This window comes from Talaromyces atroroseus (genome assembly GCF_001907595.1).
Source record: "Talaromyces atroroseus strain IBT 11181 chromosome Unknown scaffold_15, whole genome shotgun sequence".
Taxonomy (NCBI): domain Eukaryota; kingdom Fungi; phylum Ascomycota; class Eurotiomycetes; order Eurotiales; family Trichocomaceae; genus Talaromyces; species Talaromyces atroroseus.
The window spans coordinates 125,684-147,409 of record NW_017971447.1 but is presented as its reverse complement, the minus strand read 5'-3'; the positions used below and the strand labels follow the sequence as shown (position 1 = coordinate 147,409).

General features: G+C 34.2%; 5 protein-coding genes across 5 annotated transcripts, besides 4 other annotated features; 1 reads left to right on the top strand and 4 right to left on the bottom strand.

Annotated features, from left to right (window-relative positions):
* Positions 1 to 281: 281 nt before the first annotated feature.
* UA08_08624 (hypothetical protein) lies at positions 282 to 1,655 on the bottom strand (the record flags this gene model as incomplete). Its single annotated transcript, XM_020263722.1, has 1 exon — positions 282 to 1,655. The coding sequence occupies one exon, from the start codon at positions 1,653 to 1,655 to the stop codon at positions 282 to 284; it is 1,374 nt and encodes a 457-aa protein (XP_020116063.1).
* A 459-nt stretch (positions 1,656 to 2,114) lies between these two features.
* Positions 2,115 to 3,808, top strand: UA08_08623 (hypothetical protein; the record flags this gene model as incomplete). Its single annotated transcript, XM_020263721.1, has 4 exons — positions 2,115 to 2,252; positions 2,299 to 2,801; positions 2,850 to 3,730; positions 3,765 to 3,808. 4 exons carry the CDS (start codon positions 2,115 to 2,117, stop codon positions 3,806 to 3,808), a joined length of 1,566 nt encoding a protein of 521 aa, XP_020116186.1.
* Positions 3,809 to 3,894: 86 nt separating this feature from the next.
* Positions 3,895 to 5,500, bottom strand: UA08_08622 (hypothetical protein; the record flags this gene model as incomplete). The annotated part of the gene is made up of 4 exons (XM_020263720.1): positions 3,895 to 4,584; positions 4,649 to 4,807; positions 4,863 to 5,402; positions 5,441 to 5,500. The coding sequence occupies 4 exons, from the start codon at positions 5,498 to 5,500 to the stop codon at positions 3,895 to 3,897; spliced, it is 1,449 nt and encodes a 482-aa protein (XP_020116184.1).
* A 239-nt stretch (positions 5,501 to 5,739) lies between these two features.
* Positions 5,740 to 7,625: a repeat region (Identified by RepeatMasker using a combination of RepBase library and repeat library created with RepeatScout).
* Positions 7,626 to 8,270: 645 nt separating this feature from the next.
* On the bottom strand, positions 8,271 to 8,597 carry UA08_08621 (hypothetical protein; the record flags this gene model as incomplete). Its single annotated transcript, XM_020263719.1, has 1 exon — positions 8,271 to 8,597. One exon carries the CDS (start codon positions 8,595 to 8,597, stop codon positions 8,271 to 8,273), a length of 327 nt encoding a protein of 108 aa, XP_020116185.1.
* Positions 8,598 to 9,262: 665 nt separating this feature from the next.
* UA08_08620 (hypothetical protein) lies at positions 9,263 to 12,445 on the bottom strand (the record flags this gene model as incomplete). The annotated part of the gene is made up of 5 exons (XM_020263718.1): positions 9,263 to 10,376; positions 10,436 to 10,712; positions 10,783 to 10,946; positions 11,335 to 12,198; positions 12,270 to 12,445. The coding sequence occupies 5 exons, from the start codon at positions 12,443 to 12,445 to the stop codon at positions 9,263 to 9,265; spliced, it is 2,595 nt and encodes an 864-aa protein (XP_020116062.1).
* A 1,717-nt stretch (positions 12,446 to 14,162) lies between these two features.
* Positions 14,163 to 14,244: a repeat region (Identified by RepeatMasker using a combination of RepBase library and repeat library created with RepeatScout).
* A 10-nt stretch (positions 14,245 to 14,254) lies between these two features.
* Positions 14,255 to 21,570: a repeat region (Identified by RepeatMasker using a combination of RepBase library and repeat library created with RepeatScout).
* Positions 21,571 to 21,578: 8 nt separating this feature from the next.
* Positions 21,579 to 21,726: part of a repeat region (Identified by RepeatMasker using a combination of RepBase library and repeat library created with RepeatScout) that runs on past the window's edge.

Below are 21,726 nucleotides of genomic sequence, written 5' to 3'. Positions count from 1 at the left end.
ACAGCGCATTGCCATCTAATCGGTAAATAAGACGGAAGAATGCGTGAATTCCAGAGAAAGTGCAATCTGTTACGCTGTCAAGTGCGGCACCATCTCCTACGTCGTAATTAATCTGAAAGGACACGAATTATTGTTCGCATTCCGCAGACCGCCTGCCCTTGTCGGACTAGCGCTGCCCTTATCGCCTTGGTCCATTGGATCCTCAGGCATTCATAAGACAAGACATGACTAAGACGGCTTCCTCAGGCATCAATCATTATGATGCATGTGGAGATGTCTATTTAATCTTCAGGTTGACTATCCGCCACAAAAGAGATCGACTCCGCAAAATTCCTCGCCAGAGGCCATGTCGATTGGCGATACTGCTCTCGAGCCTCCCAATCCATATCCTGAACACTGACAAATTTGAACACGATCCCTGCAGCACTACAAATATCCCGCAGCTGTTCTATTAAGGGATCAGTCAGCTCCACCTCTCCCTCATCCTGAATGTCAAATTTCATCAGCTGTGATTCTCGGCGAGATTGAATCAGCTCATCTAGCTGCTGAGGTAGGTACTGTAAATGAACCGGATTACACCAGGAGAGATACAGGGTGTCGAGAGAAGGAGGAAGAACATCTTTCAATGCATTCCGTGGTGGCCCCTCACCAAAATGACCAAAGTTAAGGAGATCTGGAAGCCGAACGTGCAAATGTTTTAGGGCAGTAAATTCGACAAGAGACCCAATCAGCATATCCTCTCCGTCGATCGGGTCCTCGCAGTCTATTTCCACCCAGAGGCGTTCCAGGCTTGTCTTGTGGCGCTTCAAAGATTCAACAAGAGCTCGCGGATGAAAGTCGTCATCCGAAGTCATCACACCACCGTATCCTAGTCTAAACGATCGTAGTGCCTTGCAGCTGCCGATCAAATGAAGCATTCCGTCCTCGGTATTATTGCTTCTTTGGAACTCAATATGTGTGATCCCAGAAGATTCAATGAGAGGAAGCTCATCCATTTCACCTGTAAATAACTCTGTCGAGGTTGGGTCATACTCAGCAATCCTAGATCCTCCCAGTCTGCGCATGCTGGGGAAATGGAGGAAGGACATGAGATACGGGGAGGCCACTGCACCTCTTTCACCATACCATGTGATGTAAGCCGCTTCGAGTTTTGAGAATGCTCGTACATCTCCCAATGCCGCTTTTCTGAGGATCTGGTGAAAATAGGCCGAACCGTATGGTAAGACAACGACGATGCTTCTTAAATTAGTGAGTCGCGGCAAAATTAAGCCCAGCCAAGCATCGCAAACTCCGTCTTGGGCGTCCTCCTCCCATTCATCTCTTTCATCATCAGGCTGGTTTATTTCGTCAAGTAGTTGAGATATGAGATTGGGGTCACAGTGAAAATTATCAGTGGCGGCGCTGACATCCCAGCTGTATACGTAGAGATCCCTCACAGCCTCGGCCAATTTTGGTCTTTGGACGATGGTGTGCATAAAGTTGAACCATTTTGTGTCATCGATTGGTTCAAAAAGCGTGACTTTTGAGTAAAGCGTTGGTAGCAGGAGTTCATAGAAGCGACGACACGATAAAATCAAGGCATGGCGGTCACTTTGCTTGGACAGATCTTGCGCTATTATGTGTATTAAATCAAGAGGGAGTTTGTCGAGCGCCATTACTGATTACCTCTGCTGTATACATAAGAACTGAATATGTATACATATCAGAGACGGAGACTGTAAAGGCCGTTTTCCCGGAACTTGGCTGTGCTCTGTGGGTTTGGCTACTTAGTAAACTTTACCTGGCTCAAACGAAGGCGGTCTCCGTTGATATCTTGCCAGACAATCAAACAATGCAACTACCGAATAAATATGAAGAATTGTTAGATAAGGAATATAACGCTTCATAACTTCTCAACTGCTTCTCTCCTATCGGCAATTTTCTGTGCAATACATAAAGATTTAAGTTACGTTAGTTGCGCTGGTTCGGGATCCACCATCGCATGGGTCTCAGAATGCGGTTTAGCGGGTTTCCCGGGGCTATCACTATGATTCCACTATAAAAGCTCCCCATCACCCTTCACTCAAAGGTATAAGAAGCAAAGATCTCTTTCGAATGAGTCAAAATCAAACACAATGCTGCTCCCTGCAGAGACGCCGCAAACAGTCCTCTACGGACTCGGTATCATAGCCCTCCTCGCCATTGGGCGGTTTTTCATTCGTCTCTATCAAGTCAGGAGTAGCATTCGCGATGTGACCAATAAATATGGCGTTGTGAGTGCTGACAGTTCCAATGTTTAGCTGAACTAACTCCGTACAGCCTATCTTGCCCCATTCATTTCTGTTCGGGCATCTCCCCATCGTAATCAAAGTCATGGCCGCCTACCCAAGCGACATTTATGGACACTACCTGCCCCTTCTCATCGAAAAAGAATACCCCGACATCTGTAAGTCCCGCGGTGTGATGTACATCGATAGCTGGCCTCTAGCAAACCCCATGTTGGCCGTCTATGATCCCGGCCTGATGAACCAATTCACTACGGAGAATTCACGGCCAAAACACGAACTTGTTAGAGATGGGTTTTATATTCTCGGCCAAGGCCTCGACATCTTCGTTTCGGAAGGACAGCAATGGAAAGAGTGGAGGAAAATTTTCAATCCGGGCTTTTCGCTCCAAAATCTCATGTCGTTTGTTCCAGCGATAGTGGATGAGATTGAAGTCTTCCGAGGCTGGTTGAAAGACGTGGCAGAATCCGGGAATGTCGTAGAGTTGGAAGAACAGACCGAGAGACTAACGACGGATGTAATCGGTCTCTTGGCTTTGTAGGTGATGTTCTCTTGCGATGAATATGCCTGCTAACCAACCAACAGAAACACGCGACTTCATTCCCAAACTACATCCAGCACGTTCTATAATGCTATGAAGAAACAGGCCGGTTGGTTCCCCTATGACAACCAGCCCAGTGCTTTATTCACACGGACCCTAAACCCTTTTCGCCCATTGGCTGTATGGATGAATAACTGGACCATGAGGTCTTGCTTAATGCCACACATACGAAAAGCCTTAGCACAAGAGAAGGAGGAAAGTCTCAAGACTCTTCTCAATCTTGCCATTCAATCCAAAGAGCGGGGCTCATCAGATGGCCCCCCGACGTCCCAATTCATCGACATAGTAGTGTCACAGTTGAAAACATTCATGTTTGGCGGCCATGAAACAACAGCAGCAACCCTCTGTCTTCTTTATTATCTTGTCTATACTAACACCGCCGCGCTGGACGCTTTACGTCGCGAGCATGATGAGGTGCTCGGTAGTGACCCGGCAATGGCCACTGAGCTCATCAAGAAAAGCCCAGCACTCTTGAATCGACTCCCTTACACCACTGCGGTTATTCGAGAAACCGTGCGCTTATTCCCGCCAGTGGGAACCGTCCGCGCTGGGAGTCCGGATTTCTTCCTAACGGACCCGACGACCGGAGACCGCTACCCAACTAACGGCATGATGGTCTTTGGCTGTTCAGCCGTTGTTCATCGGAAGGAGGCATTCTGGCCCGAGCCACATAAATTCATGCCTGAGCGCTGGCTTGTTCCAGAAGGACATGCTCTGCACCCACCGAGAAGCGCTTTTCGGGCGTTCGAACATGGCCCTCGCAATTGTATTGGACAGGAGCTGGCCCAGTTAGAACTCCGAGCAATCTTGGCTATGACTGTTCGAGATTTTGACATCCAGCCCCAGTTCCCTGCGGATGCATTCCGTCTGTTTGGCGATGTGGCATACCAGGTTTACAGACCCGGGCAGGTTACGGCGCGACCTCGGGACGACATGCCCGTGAAAGTGAAACTATGTCGACATTATGTTGAGAATAATCAGTAGTAGTAGATAATCTGATTCTTTTTATCAGGAATGCAAACACTGAATTTAGATAGCTCCTACTTGTGTATACATGAATTTCAGTATATTGTTTGCTGCTCTGCGCTGCCAAACTAACGAGAAAGGAGACTGGCCGATCATTCGCAGAGGCTGCGTGACTCGCAACACATGCGACCATCGTATAACAGCATCCGACCCGATGTCGCCTTTGAGGTCATCACTCACAATAAGAGACTGCGTATTGTGTACTGTTGCAATGGCGAGCAAGACTTTCTCAGCGAAATTCTGAAATTCATTCGTAAAGTGATCCTGCCGTTCGGAAAACTCGTTTCGTTGTTGCAGTGTGCAGCCAGGCATGTGAGATGTGTGCAGCAGGAGTTCCAAAGCATTACTCAAAAGTCGCAATTTAAAATCGCTTCGAACCATTCGATCGCCAAAATTACCGTTTGCTATTTGGTATGGACCCAGCGATGATTGCACGTGTCCTATGACTCGATAAGTTATGCTTTCAATTTCATCGACTTGCTGCAGAAGAGACTGCGAGCGAGACAGCAGAATTTCCGAGTCAGCTAGATCAATGAGTCTTCTGATGTCTGAGCATATACGATAGCAAATGTAACAGAAGACAGCGGCATGTGCCGCGCCCATCGTTGATGGTCCACTGTGTTGAATGAATTCGCGAAGCCAGTTCAAGCTCTCTGGTGGACAGTCTCCGCCGGTGATTACTGCCCGATTTAACTAGTCTCAAGTATTAGATACATAGCAGAGTGCGTGCAAGGTGAGAATTTAAACTACAACTTACCAAGGTGCAAAACACCATGCAGAATATTTCCCGCCCTCCTTGACTCAGGAACTGCTCTCGACCCCGAAGGCGAAGGAGTTCTGCCATACCACTCATATGGAGATCTGATCTCGCAGAGGCAATCGCAGTGTCAACACCATTGTTCAAACACCACGTAAGCTTGCCATAATGTCAGCAAAAGATTGCTCCTAGTCAGCCAATGAACGCGTCTTACTTCATATACTCTCAATAGCCAAACGCTTAGTAAAGTGCTGTCGCTTGTGCGCTCCGTAGGATCTCGAAGGGCACGGTTAATAGCAACTAAAGAATTCCCATAAGCCCTAGCCAGGGTGGTGCTATGGTGAGAGCGAATGGTACTAGGCAAATATGAACATCCCAGTGTCTTGCTGACATTATGAAGCGGCGAGCCTTCCTCGGCCGCTGGAATTAGATGCGGGAGGATCTTCACGGGGCTCTCCAAGTCAACATCGGCCGAAGCAATTGAGAAATGATGCAGCACCAACGACACGAAGTGGTCAGCATGCAAGTTTGACAGGTCATGTCCTAGCGGGAGGAAATGATACTGGGGCACGAGTGACGACGGTCTTTTGCGACGGTCTCGCCCGATGGCCGTCTCGTATGTACTAACGGTCTCAACGCGAAACCGCATGTCCCATTCGTCTCGGTAGCCCTGACATGGGACTTTCTTCCGCAAACAGCGGCGACATTGCGGACGAGTGAGGTCGCACTGCTGGATTATCAGCAACGGCTTGTGCTATGTATGTGTGTGTGTGTGTGTATATGTAGACGCACCTTGACGTGTTTCTGGCGGCAGGGGAGGCAGCCGCGGCTTGGGCCGCCAGCGTTCGGCATGGTGAAGAGGACAAGTTCTTAATTGAATCTATCATTAACAAGGATTGCGCTCTTACATTGGCTTGGCTATCACTAGAAATTCCTTCAACGAGCCTAACAAGCGAGTCGTAAGGTGAGTTAACTAGAGAATTAAGGAGTAAGCATGAGATGCGGCCACGATCTCACAGATTTGTAATCGCATGCCGGCCGTTGATTGGCTACAATAAGTGTATTACTAATCCATGGATATCGTAGTTAACTAACGTAACCGGTAAGCCACCCGGCCATGTAAGCGACCCGGCCACCTCCGCCCAGAAACGCGTTCTATTTCGATCTTACAATTTCAACGCGTCAATATGCTATCAATTTATAAGAAAAATCCTTTAAAATTAGCTAAATTAGAAGAAAAGATTTAATTAGTTATTTCTAATTTAAAAAATAAGAATATTCAAAGTATTTATAAAGCTATATAGGTTTATACTATCTCTTATATAATTCTCTAAGACTAACTGAAAGGAATATAATATAAATATATAAAATATACTAATAGTTATAAATTCACTTAGTTTAAAGAGAAATTATTTATTAAATAGATATTAGATCTAGATAAGTAAGAATTATCTTTCTAGCTATTTATAGTATAAAAAATAGCCAATTATCTTCTTTTTTAATATAAAAATTAATAGATTAAAAAAAAATAGATTTATAATTTAATTTAATATTATTTAAAGCTTAAATTATGATTTTTTTAAAAATATAATTATAAATATGCTAAATATAAAGATCTAAAAATAATTTAAAAATATTTTGACTATATATAAGAGGTTATATTAAAATATAATATTTTATTAAAAAATATCTATAACTTTAATAAGACTAGCTTTATTATAGGACTTTATATAACTATAAAAATTATTACTAAAAATAATTAATATACCTATTTAAAGCTATTATAATCTAGTAATTAAAAATAAGTAACTTTAATTAAGATAATTAATTCTATTAAATAAGCTTTACTTTTATATATAATTTTTAAAGTAATAAAATATATATAAAAAAGCTGGTTTAAAACTCTTTTAAATAATTAGAAAATTAATATTAGTAATAATAGATAAATAATTAATAATATTAATATAAATTAACTTTAAAATTATTTTATTTCTCTTATAAATGGCTATATAATAGAAAGATATTAAATACTGATTCTTAATAACTATAAAAGTTATTTAATTATAGAATTTAATTATATATATACTAAGAATAATATTATTCTAGTCTATATATTTTTATATTTCTCTTATCTCTTATAGCCTCTTAATATTAGCTATTTTATAATTATAAAATAAAAATATAAATAGCTTATTAAGTAATAGATAAGACTTAGATTTAATTATATTAATAAAATTAATTTTCTTATTATATTTCTAGAGGCTTATATAATAATATATAAAGCTAAGACTATTTAAAAAAGCTTTATAATTATTAGATTAGTATTATATAATCTAGATTAAATTTATTAATAGCTTATTATTTAGCTTAAGACTTTTATATTTTTTTTAAGTTAATTAAGTAATACTTAATTATTTTACTTATAAATATCTTAAAATCTATACTAATTTAAATATTAATTAAGTATAATAAAAAAATATATAAGCTAGTATATAAGAAGTTTATTAAGTTTAGTTAATAAGATAATTAATTAGATATCTAAGATGTATAAAATAATTATAAATAGCCTTATACTTTTAAGGAAAGAAGTTTATAATTTATAGACTATATATAAGAAAAAAAAATAAAAATATAGATAATCTAGAAAGTAGATAGAATATAAATAAGAAATTATTAGAAAGAAAGCTTAGATACTTATATAAAATTAAATTAAAGTATTTTAAAGTATTACTACTGCTCTAGCTAAATCTAAACTATTAGTCTTGTAAGTAATTGTACACTATTAATTTAAATATAGTGAGTGTGGTATTCTTGGGTATAGAAGGCCTTAATACCCTTATTATATTAGTAATTAGTTTTTTTATATATAATTATTATTTTGGGTTGAAAATTATGATTAGAAATTCATATAGAACGCGTTTCCGGGCGGAGGTGGCCGGGTCGCTTACATGGCCGGGTGGCTTACCGGTTACGTTATATCAACGCATTTTGTATTTTTATTCACTTGCAACTCCTCCCAAGTATATATCAAGAATATATAAGCAAGCGCATGACGAGATTATCTACAGGACTGCGAACAAAATATCCACATTGGTGCTCCAACCATCCGGACGCTGGCGGAAGAGCATGGCGAAATGACTGGTCAGCAGTCAACCTCCATAGCGAGGAGCTCAAGCATCAAGGGGGATGCGAGCACCGCCCACGACAGAGGGACACAGTCTCACAAGTCTCTTTCCATGTCCATGTTTCGACATCAGTCTTCGGTTCGCTCTATGACAGGTGCGTCATCCTGTCTGGTCAGTTCACAGATAAGCCGTAAATGGACCAATCCACGCATGGCCGTTGTCTGAGAAAGCCAATACGTTTCATTGCTGCGAGTCGGAATGGCTCTTGATTACTGTGAACTGGAGCGGAATTGTTTGGTTTGGAGCACGATGCCTGTCACCGGCCGCTCATCGAGGCTCAGAAGAGAGTCAAGCCTGAGGCCTAGGCATAAGCCTAGTGTCTTTTTCCGGTTTTGTTTGGTTGTTCTTTTTCTTCTTCTTTTATTTCCCTTCCTTTCGCCCATTCGCTGTAAAAAAAAAACTTTTCCCTTGTCCTTCCAACCTATATTCAAGGGGTATCATGTATCAATGTAGTCGAGTCGACCGAAAAAATCCAGCATATTGTAGCACAGATTGGCGTCATCACCAGGCTCCCCGCCGAAAAAGCGATATTGCTGCATTGCCAATTCGGGCGTACTATGTCGAGGCTGCAGTGTATTGTATTCGAAATTCTGCCATTCATCTAACCAGCTGTTATGCCGGGTGTGGGCGAGCGGCGCGAGGAAAGCAGGTTCCGACAGGGAATATTGCTGCTGCTGCTGATGCTCGTTGGCGGTGACGGTCCTGGATTGGGACTGGTTGCGAGATCGTGGTCGAGTGCGACGTCTGTTGTGTCTCTGGCCCATATTTGGTGTTCTTTCGATCTTCTCTTTTTTGTCTTTTCAAAAACAAAAAAAAAAGCAAGACTTTTGTGGTGGATGAAATGCGATGGTATCAAAGATGAAGCAGGTACTTAGTATGTTTTGAGGGAGCGGAGAGCATGCTGGATGATCATCCCCCAGTCATAGTCATCAGCGTGTGAGTCAATGATGAATGATGAAAGGAGGAGACCGGCCAGGGAAGAAAGAGGGCAGGATGGAAGAAGCTGAGACAGCTCTTTTATAGCTTTGGGCGTGACTCTTCAGGCTGCGTGAGTCATTGGCCCCACTCGGCCGCTCTTCCGGTCCCGGCGATCGCAGGCTAGGCTCTTATGGGCTAGCGTGATGAGCCATCCTATCAGAGCGAGGCACATCACGCGATTCCGCCCATCACGCAAAACAACGTGTGATGTTTGGGCCGAATGAGTGCTTTGAAATTTTCAGCAGCAAAGGTGGCGTGATCGTATAGGCTTATTCCGTCGACTGGGCAGGGATGAATCATGACTGAAGAATCATGTCACAACATGTAGCAAAATAAACTAGTTGACAGCGAATGTGCGTGTCACTGTGACAGTCGCTGCAAAACAAGCATCTATGTAGGTAAATACTATGTACAGCCATGGCAAAGGAAAAAGCACGCAATTCGTAGCTCGTCATGAGCCATTCTGAGCAGAGCTCCGTCGAACAATGTCCAATGCCTCTTGTCCCTTGGGCGCCGTAGTCAGATTCTCGTAGCCGTCAGCCGTGACAAGAATGTCGTCTTCAATCCGCACGCCACCAACGGCGTAGTACTTCTCAACTACGTCAAAGTCGATGAATTTGGAAATAGGCAACTGTCGTGCATTCTTCAGAGCCAGGCGATTGAAGTAAATTCCAGGCTCGACGGTCACGATCATATTCTCCTCGAGAAGCGCTGCCGCCGACATGGCATCTGAAGATTGCATCAGAAAGCTCCCCCGGTTCCTCGGGTTCAGCCCAGACGCCATGACAGAATGCTCGGACACGTCATGCACCTCCAATCCCACATGATGTCCTAGTCCGTGCGGAAAAAAGACAGACACGGCGCCAGACAGCATAATTTCGCTCACAGAGCTGCCTTTCTTGAAAACCCCCAGTTTCAGTAGTTCCTCCACTGCGACGAGGGCGGCATGTGTGTGGACATCTCGAAAGCGCACTCCGGGCTTGACCAATCGGATCGTCTCTTCTTGCATTCTTTCCACGGCAAGGTAGATATCACGCGCTTCTGGCGTGGGCCACTCACCTGTACAGCTGATGGGAAAAGTGCGAGTGACGTCTGAGGCATAACATTCAAACTCGGCGCCAGCGTCCAGGCAAACCAAGGGCCGGTCGCCAAAATCCTCGTTGTTTTTCATGTAGTGAAGGGTCGCAATATTCTCGCCCGACGCAGCAATAATACCGTATGCTTGTTCTGGTGCTCCATGAGTTATACTTGTCTTGAGGAAGAGGGCTGCGATGTCGCTCTCGTTTGTCATTTGTCCGATATTTTCTAATATAGCCGTATGGGCGAGTCCCGAGACGACGTTTGCCTGCCTAATTAGTTCGATCTCGTGGGCGTCTTTGACCCCACGGCTTGAATTCATTGCTGGTAGCAGACGCTGAGTCTCCAGCAATTCTTGTGCACAATCAATAGGCGGTCGATGCTCGGGATGGAGAATAATAATCTGTGCGTCGTCTTTCCGCAGTCGCAGCCAGGTACTAATATCGTCGGGGAGGGACATCGCGTATCGCGCATTATCGACGTCAAATCTTAAGCCAATGTCAATAACGAATATTCCTTGCATGCAATGATCTGAAATAGCCCTCACTTCTCTAGCGCGTCCTCAATTGAAACGGTAGGACCCATCCATACTGCCTGTCGCAAATCGAAATCCGGCACGTACAAGGTAAGCTTATCTTTAGCGATATCATAGGTGAGGTGACAGTCCGGTTCATTGGCACCGCTTAGGTAGTAGAAGTAACGCCGTTGTCGAAATGGCTCGGCTTGGTCCGAGTCGTCATGGAACACGGTCGGTTTACCGGTCAGATAAATAAGGCCGCGGGAGGCTCCCAGCTTGGATGCGACTTTGCGAGCGTGTTGTTTTGCTATATTCTCGAGGAGCGATTGATTTGCATGAGCGAGAATCGCGAGTCAGAAGGGATGGTTTGCGCTCACCGGGATATTTGTTAATCTTTGTCCCTGTTATGGTCAGGTTGATGTGGTACTGGTCAAAATCGAGCATATCACTGCCCTCCGCAGGTGCGGAGAGGGGTTGAGAGGTGCCCATGATTGTAAGGCCTTGGTAACCAGTCGGCGACAATAGATTCGGTGTTTGTGTACTGATTCAGTTGCGCAAAAGTCAGCAATCACGAAGATGGTGGTGGTTCACCGAGGGATGGGAGTGACGGAGTAGCGTTAAGTCCGCAGTTGCAGCTAACAGCCGCTTATCTCAAAACTCCACCCAACCAAAATCTAGTCTCCAGCAACGCTCTTAGCGTCGTATGCACTTGAGAATCAATCATCTCACCTTGAGAATTCAGTTTTACGCTTTCGATACGGCACAACACCGAGAGGCAGATACCCGGGAACGCAAACGTGAGCGCGATGATGTGAATCAGCGGCATAAGCGTCAACGCAATTCATGATATTCAAGAGGTATCACATATGTATTCATCTTATTAGTACATTTATCTCTCCATCGCAGCCTTTCCAACCTCGATTACAAACTTTCCAATCCCTCCTTTGCCGGCAAGAACTTCCTGACAACCTTCCCTAACGTCTTGTATATTACCCAGGCTTGCAGCTCTACCTACCACTGGCCTCAGTCTTCCCTCGCCAACCCAGTTTGTGAGTCTGTTCAGATCTTCTGCATTGGGATTCATGAACTGAAAGACATATTTGACACCACATCTCCTAGCACGATATCGAGAAAAGGCACTGGCACCATCGAGCAGCCAGCGAAAAGCAATTGGGATTCCAAGCGCTTTTCCCTTCAAGGCTGAGCCAAATGGCGCACCACTGACACTGACGATAATGCCTCCTTTTTTCATCAGGTGCAACGAGGCCATTGCCGAGTCCATAGTGTTGAACATGAAGTCCACTGACCCTGCTGTGATGATCTTGCCAGGGTCTTCCTTGGTATAATCTATTATCTGGTTGACAACCTTGCCCAGCTTCTCTTCCACCTTGGGGATCTTAGAAGGTGAAGCTGTGGTTATGACTTTGGCTGCGCCAAACACGTTCTTGGCCAGCTGTGTCGCCACGCTTCCAGTTCCTGACAGGGCTCCAGGTATATATACTGTTTTTCCCTTTAGTCCACCCTCGATATGCTTATCGGCCCTGTCGAGGGCTTGGAGGGCTGTAAGGGATACCAGCGGTAATGACGCGGCCTCAATATAGGATAGGGAGCTGGGCTTGAGTGCAGTTGCTGATGCGGACGAAAGAGCAAATTCGGATGCTGTTCCGCGATGGTGTTGTGGAACGCGGGAGTATACTTTGGCACCGATCTTCAATTCAGGCCGAGAAGAGAGGACTTCAGAACCGACTGATACGACCGTACCAGAGAGGTCATATCCGATTTTGTATGGGAACCTTTACGCCGCAAGGTTTAGCACCAGCTGGCCGTTCATAGTCTTTTGGATATGCAAACGTGAAGAACTTACTGCTCTGACCAGATCATCTTCATGGTCCCTGCTGCAAGCTGCACGTCGACAGGGTTGATTGAGGCTGCTTGCACTTGAATGAGAACGTCATCAGGAGCCGTTACTCTGGGAATCGGGAGGGATAGATTATTGTATTCCTCTGGCTTGCCATATCTTTCGATGGCTAGTGAGTTCATGGTAGAGGGGAGTCCCTCTTGAGCCATCTCCGGACTGTCACGCATACGATATAGTCTGAATGGAATCACACGACTGCTACAAGATACAGTTTTAATCCCCGAGTGAGGTAACGAGCAGCGAGGGCCCTTTTATACCGGACAAGGGCCAGGCCTCAAAACAAATTGTTTTGAGCGATAAACGATCGGATTCGCTCTTCACGCTATGCATCTAGGATGGATCTCGAATACGATTCGAGTGCTGACAATTTCCTGAAAGGGCAACAGTGACTCGCGTTTTTATACTTTGACCGCATTAGGAAAGGTCACTCCGCGGATGTTGAAAACCCTAATTGTCAGTGTCGGAGTTGAGATGGAACTGGAGTAAGCCGTGATAAAGAACAGCAACAATAGCTTCTGTGGCTGAATCGTCATTTACTTGCTCAAACAGAAGCAACCAACCAGTATGCGGTCACCACCGAAAGATGGAAGCAAAGCTGCGAAAGGTAACATCCACGTTAGTTGCGCGCTTCTTAACCAGTTAAATCTACATAGACGAGGTCATGTTAACCCATCCACCTGAATTTCTCAAAATGCCAGAGAAATCGATACATTGAAGAGAGTTTTGATTCACCATTGACCAGTTACTAGATATCATACTTGGGCTCTTAGATAGAAACCGTGGATGGTATCAAACTATCGACTATCAATATCAACTCATGAAGGTCACTTCTCAAGAAATTTCTAAATGAAATAGAATACATTTGACTGATTATGTAGTGTGTCCTGTGATATTTCTCTTCATGATATCTCTCAAACTCTGTACTCCGTAGATGCCGGGAGAAAAGGGAAAATACAGAACAATACTAGTGCGGTAATACTCCCTCCCGGTTGGACACTTGGCGTTGGGCGCCTTAAAGACTAGTCTATTTCTAGTTAGTGGCTACTATAAATGGGGTACTTGCCCCATAGCCGATGATTTCTAGAGAATCTCTGGCTTTTCATTGGTCCACATATACTTCGGATACTCCATATCTCCGCACCCGTTCCGAGCCGAAGGAAGACGTTTGGACGTCGTCTCACCTCTACGGAGTAGATTGATATCACTTTATACATTTACGTGTCTGACGAATTGGACCCCGACAATATATCCGGCACATGAAGTCTAAATTTCGAGGCCAAGCCTGGAATGCAAATCTGCAGCATGCTGATGAGTCCTGACCCACCGATAAGCGCCACGCTATGCTGAGCTGAAAACGAGCTTGTCAAATGAGAGGCACCAGCGCGTGTCTGTAACTTTTCCATCCCGTGTGGTCGAACCTTGTTGAAGTTTGGCATCTCCACCAAGTTCTTTTGATGGGAGCCGGGCCATTGGTCAGAGTTCATCTATGATGATTCGTACATAGTTTATCTGTTTGGAGGCAAAAATCTCTGCGGCCGAGACATTGTGACTGAGGTTCTATGGCGATGCCATACTCCTGTACCCCGGAGGCAACGCATACTCTACAAAGCTGCCGCGTGGGATGCTCCGTCCGGAGTGGGAAATCACTGCAGGCCCTTTCGTAAGGGATCAACCGTACGAGATTGACACCACCTACGTACTTGATAATTATTACTACTCTGGTTGACCCCGGTGATTTGCCTAGTACGGTTTTTTATGCAGGGGTCAACTACCAATAGAATTTACTCAATTCTGCCAATTCTGCCAACTCTGCTAATTTTATATATTTTTGCTTACTACATTAATATTTAGTATGGCCACCTTCAGCAGCAATTACAGCCTTATATCTAGCTTGCATGGAATTAATCAAATCCTTAAGAAATTGCTCTGGTTGTCGGAAACTTCGGTTTGGTTACCGTCGAGTATAGCTAGGATAGCTATTAACGGGCGAAGTTAATAGGCTTCTAAGATCGAAAGGTCTTGGTAGATAAAAGAAATAAGAATAAGGCTATGAATATCTTGATTGATAGAAGATTATATATTTAAGTTATTATAATTAATTTAAGACGATAGAAGAAAACTAAATATATAATAAATAAGTATCTTTATATAGCTTTTCTTTATTATAGTTAATATAATAATAGCTTTATTTGTTCTATCTTAACTAATATAGTTAATATAGTAACAGCTTTACTAATTTTATTATCTTAACTCTAAGACTTTATAGATAATTCTTTATTTTAATATATATTAATCTTATAATAATTAATCTAATCTATTAATTATAATATTCTAATTCTCTGATAATCCCCTTCTCTAAAGATTAGTATCTTAATAGTTTAATAAATAGCTTATATTCTCTAAAATATAAATAATTAATTCTAATTTTTAAATATTCTAAATATATAATTTTATGATTTTGTACTAATTATATTTTTAAAGCAAAATATTAATAAGAATAATCTTGCATTATATATTAAGTAATCTAGTATAAAATTATCTTTATCTTATTTTTATTACTCTTTATTAAATAAGATTTATATAAAATTAGAAATATTATCATACTATAATAAATATATATAAAATAGTTATTGTAAGTATATTTTAATAATTTTATCTAATTTTATATAGAAAAAACTTCTTTGTGCTTAAAAATATCTAGAAAAGAATAAAGATAGAATAAATACTGAAATTAAAGCTCTTTTAGTAAAATATATTTATTTTAATAAATAATAAAAATTATTATAAAAGCATGCTGATTAATTTATTTAATTAAATATAAAGAATATTAAAGAGTTAGAAAGATTAGAAAAAATAGAAGAAAAGATAAAAATAAAATAAGTAAAAGAATAATAAGAGGCTAAAAAGTTTCTAATTATTATTTTTACTTTATAAAATAATAATCTTATTCTTAATATTAACTTTAATTTTTTTATTTTTTTTAATTATACTTCTATCTTTACTTTTAAATTTTCTTAGAATAATTTAAGTATCTAATAAATTCTTATATATTTTTTTTAGATTTATATTTTTTCTATCTTATAAAATAATAGATGTGTTTTTTTTCTAACTTATATTATAATATTTTTTTAACTTTATATTCTTTGTTGTCTATTATTTTATTTTTATTTATTAGATTAATAATTAATTCTAATAATAAGATATAAAATATTAAGTATATTTATATTCTTATTAATAGCTAGAGTTTATAATTATTATTTATAAATTTCTCTTTAATAATAAATGGTTTAAATTTAACTATATTAAATTTATTACTTAATCTTATACTTTTTATATTAAAACTTTTTAATTCTAGTATTTATTATAGAAGATAAACTCTCTTTCTCTTTTTAAGTACTAGCATATTCTTATATTTCTTATTATAATATCTCTTCATTCTTATTTTTATTTATTTAATATCTTTTAATAAATTGCTATATATTAATTGCATATATATTATTTAGATATTTATTTCATTAAATACTTCTTCTTATTTAATATTTTTCTAATTTATCCTTGGAATTCTTCTTAAATTAGTGAAATGTAGTACTTATTCTATTAATATATTTATAATATTATTTATTATAAACTAAATAATTAATAGTAACTCTATTTAATTATCTTAATTCTAATCTAAGTAATATCTTAGATATTATTTAATTACTTAAATTATTCTTTTAGTCTAGTCATTAGTCTATTAATAATATATAGTTAATAAATTATATTTTATTCTATAATTTTTTATAATTATCTATTAAAATTTAGATATAAATAGCTTGTCTCTATTAGATATAATTTTACTTAATAGTCTAAATATTATAAATACTTCTTATAATATTAGTATTATATATTATTATACTATTAAACTCTTTAGCATTGGCTTTAAGATAATATATTTTATAAATTTATTTATAATAATAATAGCTTTAATATATGTGATTCCTAAAATAGGATCTTTTAATTTTAGTAAGCCTTATATAAAATCTATTATAATCTTCTATTATACTTTTATTAATGTTTCTAAAATCTATATTCTTTTATAGAGTTAATAATTAATTAATTTATTATAATTATAACTATTATATTTCTTAATATAGTCTTTAATTATTTTTTTTATTCTTAGAAAATAATATATTTGTTGTATCTTTTCTACTATTTAATTAATTCTATAATATTCTTTAATTAGCAAATTATAGTTTATTTAAATGATTTCTATAATTATTAAAAATAATATTAATATTAATTTTTTCTAAATAGCTAGTTTATTCTTAATTACTATTTTATTATTATATAGTGCTGTCTGTAGTATTTTGTTATTCTTAGTAGCTTCTATTATCTTTTTATAAAAACTTTTGCTTTCTATTATAATTATTATTGCTAAGATTATTTTATTATTATAATAAATTTTATTTTTATCTTCTACTAATATATTTATTTATAACTATTATATTCTAATTATATAATCTACTCTTCTATTTAATATATTAGTAATAATATTTTCTTTTCTTTTAATATATTTAATTTAAAATTTAAATTTTAATAAATACTCTAATTATCTAACTTGTCTATTAATAAGCTTTTTTATTATTATAAAATACTTTAGATTATAATAGTCACTTTTTATAATTATTTCTTCTTTAATTTCTTATAAGTAGTGTCTCTATTACTTAAATATTTTAACTACTATAAGTAGCTTTTTATTGTGAATATTATAGTTCTTTTCTATGATAGTAAATTATCTGGAGTAAAAAATAATGGGTTGCAATTATTTATTGTCTTTTAATTATTTTAAAATAATTTTTAATGTATATTTTAATGTATCTAGTTAAATTATATTTAGTTTTTTTAGATTATAAAGCATAAGAATTGGTGCTTTTCTAATTAATTCCTTGACTTTCTTAAATGCTTATTATTATTATTCTATTTAATTAAATTCTTAATCTTTTTATAATAATTTTATAATTGGTCATGTTGTTTCTATATAGTTCTTTAAGTATCTTTTAATATATCCTATTATGCTTAAGAATTGCTATATTTTATTGATATTTGTTGGGATAGACTAGTCGAGTATTATATCTTTCTTTTCTAATTAGATTTTTAATTTTTCTAACATATAAATTATTCTTAAGTAATTAATAGTTATAATATTAAATTCACACTTCTTAATTTTAAGCATTAATCCTTTATTTATAAGTATTATTATAATTAGTTATATATACTCTTTATGTTCTTCTAGGTTTTATAAGTATATAATAATATTATTAAAATAGACTGTAATAAACTTATTTAAATATTTTTATAGAATATATATTATATATTATATAAATTGTGTTAGTAGGTTCTTTAAGTCTATTAATGTAATTATCTATTTAAATAGTTCTTTATCTATAAGGAAAGCTATTTTCTAAATATTATCTTTAGCTATTTATAGGTTATAATAACTCTATTAAATATTAAAGATTATTATAATCTTTACTTCTTATAATAAATCTCTTTTCTATTCTTAATAAAGTACTTTATTTGTATTATCTATTATTCTATTATTTAGTGCTCTATAATTAATAATTATTTATTTAATTATGTCTTTTTTATTAATAAATATTAATTATACTAATACTTTTCTGTGTTCTAGTTATATATATATTACTTTATAAAACTTATTAATAAACTTATTCTTAAGTTTTAATTTATCTCTTAATTTATGATATTGTTTGATTGATAATAGTATAAATCCTTTTTTTAGTTTAATTTATATTTTAAATTCTTTATTATATATTAATAATTACTATTCTTTTTTTATAAATAGTTTAATAAACTTGTGATACTTCTTAGACAATTTTACTAATATTTCTGCAAATTTCTTTTTATAAAGTTTTTTTAATTTTAATTTTATTTTCTATACTTTTTTAGTAATTCTTATCTTATTAATTATTTATGCTTGCTAGATTATCTTAATTTTTCCTATTTTATAGTTCTTAATTCTTTTTTTATTTTTATTACTTAAAGTTCTCTAACTATCTTATAGCTTTTCTATATTTTATACTTTATTTTTCTTATTAATATATTTAATATCTTTAGTAAATATTATCTTTTATTCTTATTCTTTTACCTTTTATATTAATCTTTTAGTTTCTAATAATATATTGAGGATTTTCTCTGATTCTTTATATAGTTATATAATTTTTTTAATATTCTTTTTAATTATTTATATTTTTAGTGTTGTTTTATTAATAATTACTATTCTTTTGATCTAGTTAATTATTAGATTTTAGGTTTATAATTATATTATTCCAAATATAATATTATAGTATTCTCTTGATACTAATGTGATGTTAAGTATAATTATTATAATGTATTGTTTTGATCTTATAATAATATTTAGTATTTATTTTTTATAATCTTAACTAATTATTTCTTTACTAATAGAAATAATTATTATCTATTTGTTAATCTAGATTATAGATAGTCTTATTTCTTTTATAAATTCTTTTCTAATATAATTATAGGCTGCTTCTAAATCTAATAAGATTCTTATATTTTTTCTATTGATTTTTATTAATATCATTATTATTTAATTAACTGCTTTTAGTTCTATAGTTATTATAATAAATTCTATTATAATTATATGCTTTTCTTAATACTTTTATTAATATTCAAAGTATTTCTTAATACTATAATAATACTATTTATATAGTTCTTCTACTTTGTATTTAGTAATTATAATATTATTGTGATAGAGATATATAGGTTCTTGATAAATATACTAGTATTTTATCTATTCTTATAAATATTTAAATCTTGATTCTTTAATTACTTCTAAGATTTTTAGAAACCATCCTTTTTATTCTTTTTCTATAAGATGTATTTTATATAATAAGTTATAATATATTATCTAATATATTTTCTAATATAAATTTTCTTTTAATGCTAGATAATGATAATAAGAGTAATTTCTTATATATTTAATTATTTTATTACAAAAGCATTATCTTTGCTTATATAATATATATTTGTATATATTAGCTAAAGGTATATATATTTATTTATATTATTAGTATATATAATATATTTATTCTTTATAGTGTTTGCATTTTTTAATATAATCTTTCTATTTTTATTAAGACTTTTCTTAGTAAGTTACATTTACTAATATATAATTATACTAGTTATTTTCTTAAGACTAAATAGTATTATCTTATATTTTATTTAGTTTTTTTTTAATAAGATTTTTATTTAATTCTTAGTATAGGTCTTTATAAATTATTATTATTAGCTTATTATCTTATAATATTAATTAAGTATAAAGTAACTTTTCTAATAAAGATTTTGCTTAGGTATTCTTTATATTAAAGTTTTCTATATTAATTTCTTTTAAATTAATATTTTTACTGTATCCTTCTAATAAGTCTTTAATATTTTTAAAATAATATATGAGAAATATCTAACTAATTAATTCTTTCTCTAAATTATAAGATTAGTGTTTCTTTTTTATATTAATACTAATTTATTTTATTTGTTTAATACTTTTTCTAAAGCTAAATCTTTTCTATTTTTATTTTTTATCTTTATTACTTAGATCACTAAGTATTTTCTTTAATTATTTTAGAGCTTTTTGTTCTTTAATTTATTATATTTATTCTACTTAAATTTATTTATAGTTTATTATTTATTCTAATTATTATTTTTTATTTTTAATTAATTGCTTTAAATCTTTATTAAAATTAATTTTATTATTAGCTGTTCTGTTAGCTTTGCTATTATTAATTATAATTAATAAAATTATTATTATAATTTGCTTTTTTAAATCTAAAATAATTAATTTCTAGTTTTTTCTTAGCTTTTAGTATTAATTTATAAAATGATCTAATTTTTTATAATTAAAATAAGCTTTATTTTTTCTTAATTTATCTTTTTCTTTTTTAGATAAAATTATATTTAGTTATATTATTATATCTTTATTCTTATTTTTAATTTATTTCTAATATAAATTTACTTTATTTCTTTTAAACTCTTCTTTTTCTATTTATTAAGTATATATAATTAAATTAATTTAAGATATTACTTCTATTATTATCTAAAATATTTCTAATTATAATATTATTATTAAGATTTAATCTTTAATATTATTCTTTAGTCTTTTATAAAACTAATCTCTAAATTCTTAATTATTCTATAAAAGTCCTTTTAATATCTATAAGAATTTTAAAATATATTTTTTAACTAAGGTCTATTACTTAATATATTAAATCTTATTAATAGCTTCAATTTTTTTATTAATAATTTTTTATAACTAATTAAATTTTTCTTTATAGTACTAATAATTAGAAAATATTATAATTATCTTAGGATTTCTTTATTCTTTATTATTATATATATAATACTAATTAGTAATATATAGAGCAAATTATTTTATAACTTTTCTATTAAAAAAGCTTAATACTACTAGCATTTTATTAGACTTATTTATAATTTATTTACTATTATATATAAAATAGAGTTATATTTAAGTAAAATATATTTTAAAAATTCTATATTTTTTCTTAAATAATATTACTATTCTAATCTTAATTTTTTAAAATGTTTAATTTAGTCTTTTTTTATTATTAATTATAGCTTTTTCTAGTTTTTTAATATATTATAATAATGCTACTATATTTCTATTATTAATAATTATAATATTTCTACTACTAATATTAATAGTTTATAAATTAGGACTTAGAATTACTAGAATTAGGATTTAAAATATTATTATTACTTATTCTTAAGACTTTTCTTTTAATTAAGGGTCTTAAATTATTAGAAACTTTAGTTTAATTATTATTAAGTATAACTAGAATAACTATTAATAAATAAAGTTAATAGGCTTCTAAGATTAAAAAATCTTAGTAGATAAAAGAAATAAGAATAAGACTATAAATATTCTAATTAATAAAAGATTATATATTTAAATTATTATAGTTAATTTAAGATAATAAAAAAAAATTAAATATATAATAAATAAATATTCTTATATAGCTTTCCTTTATTATAATTAATATAATAATAACTTTATTTGCTTTATTCTAACTAATATAATTAACATAATAACAGCTCTACTGGCTCTATTATCTTAACCCTAAGGCTTCACGGGTAATTCTTTGTTCTAATGTGCATTAGTCCCGTAGTGACTAACCTGATCCATTGGCTGTGACGTTCTGATTCTCTGACACTGGTAAAGTATCCTAAGAAGCCCATATAACCTTATATAATTGATTATAAGAAAGCTGCTCATCATTTGGATATTGTTTCTAAATCTAATCCTTTATCTAATTCTATATAGCTTTAATTAGATTTAAATCTGGAGAGAAAGCTGGCTAATATATAG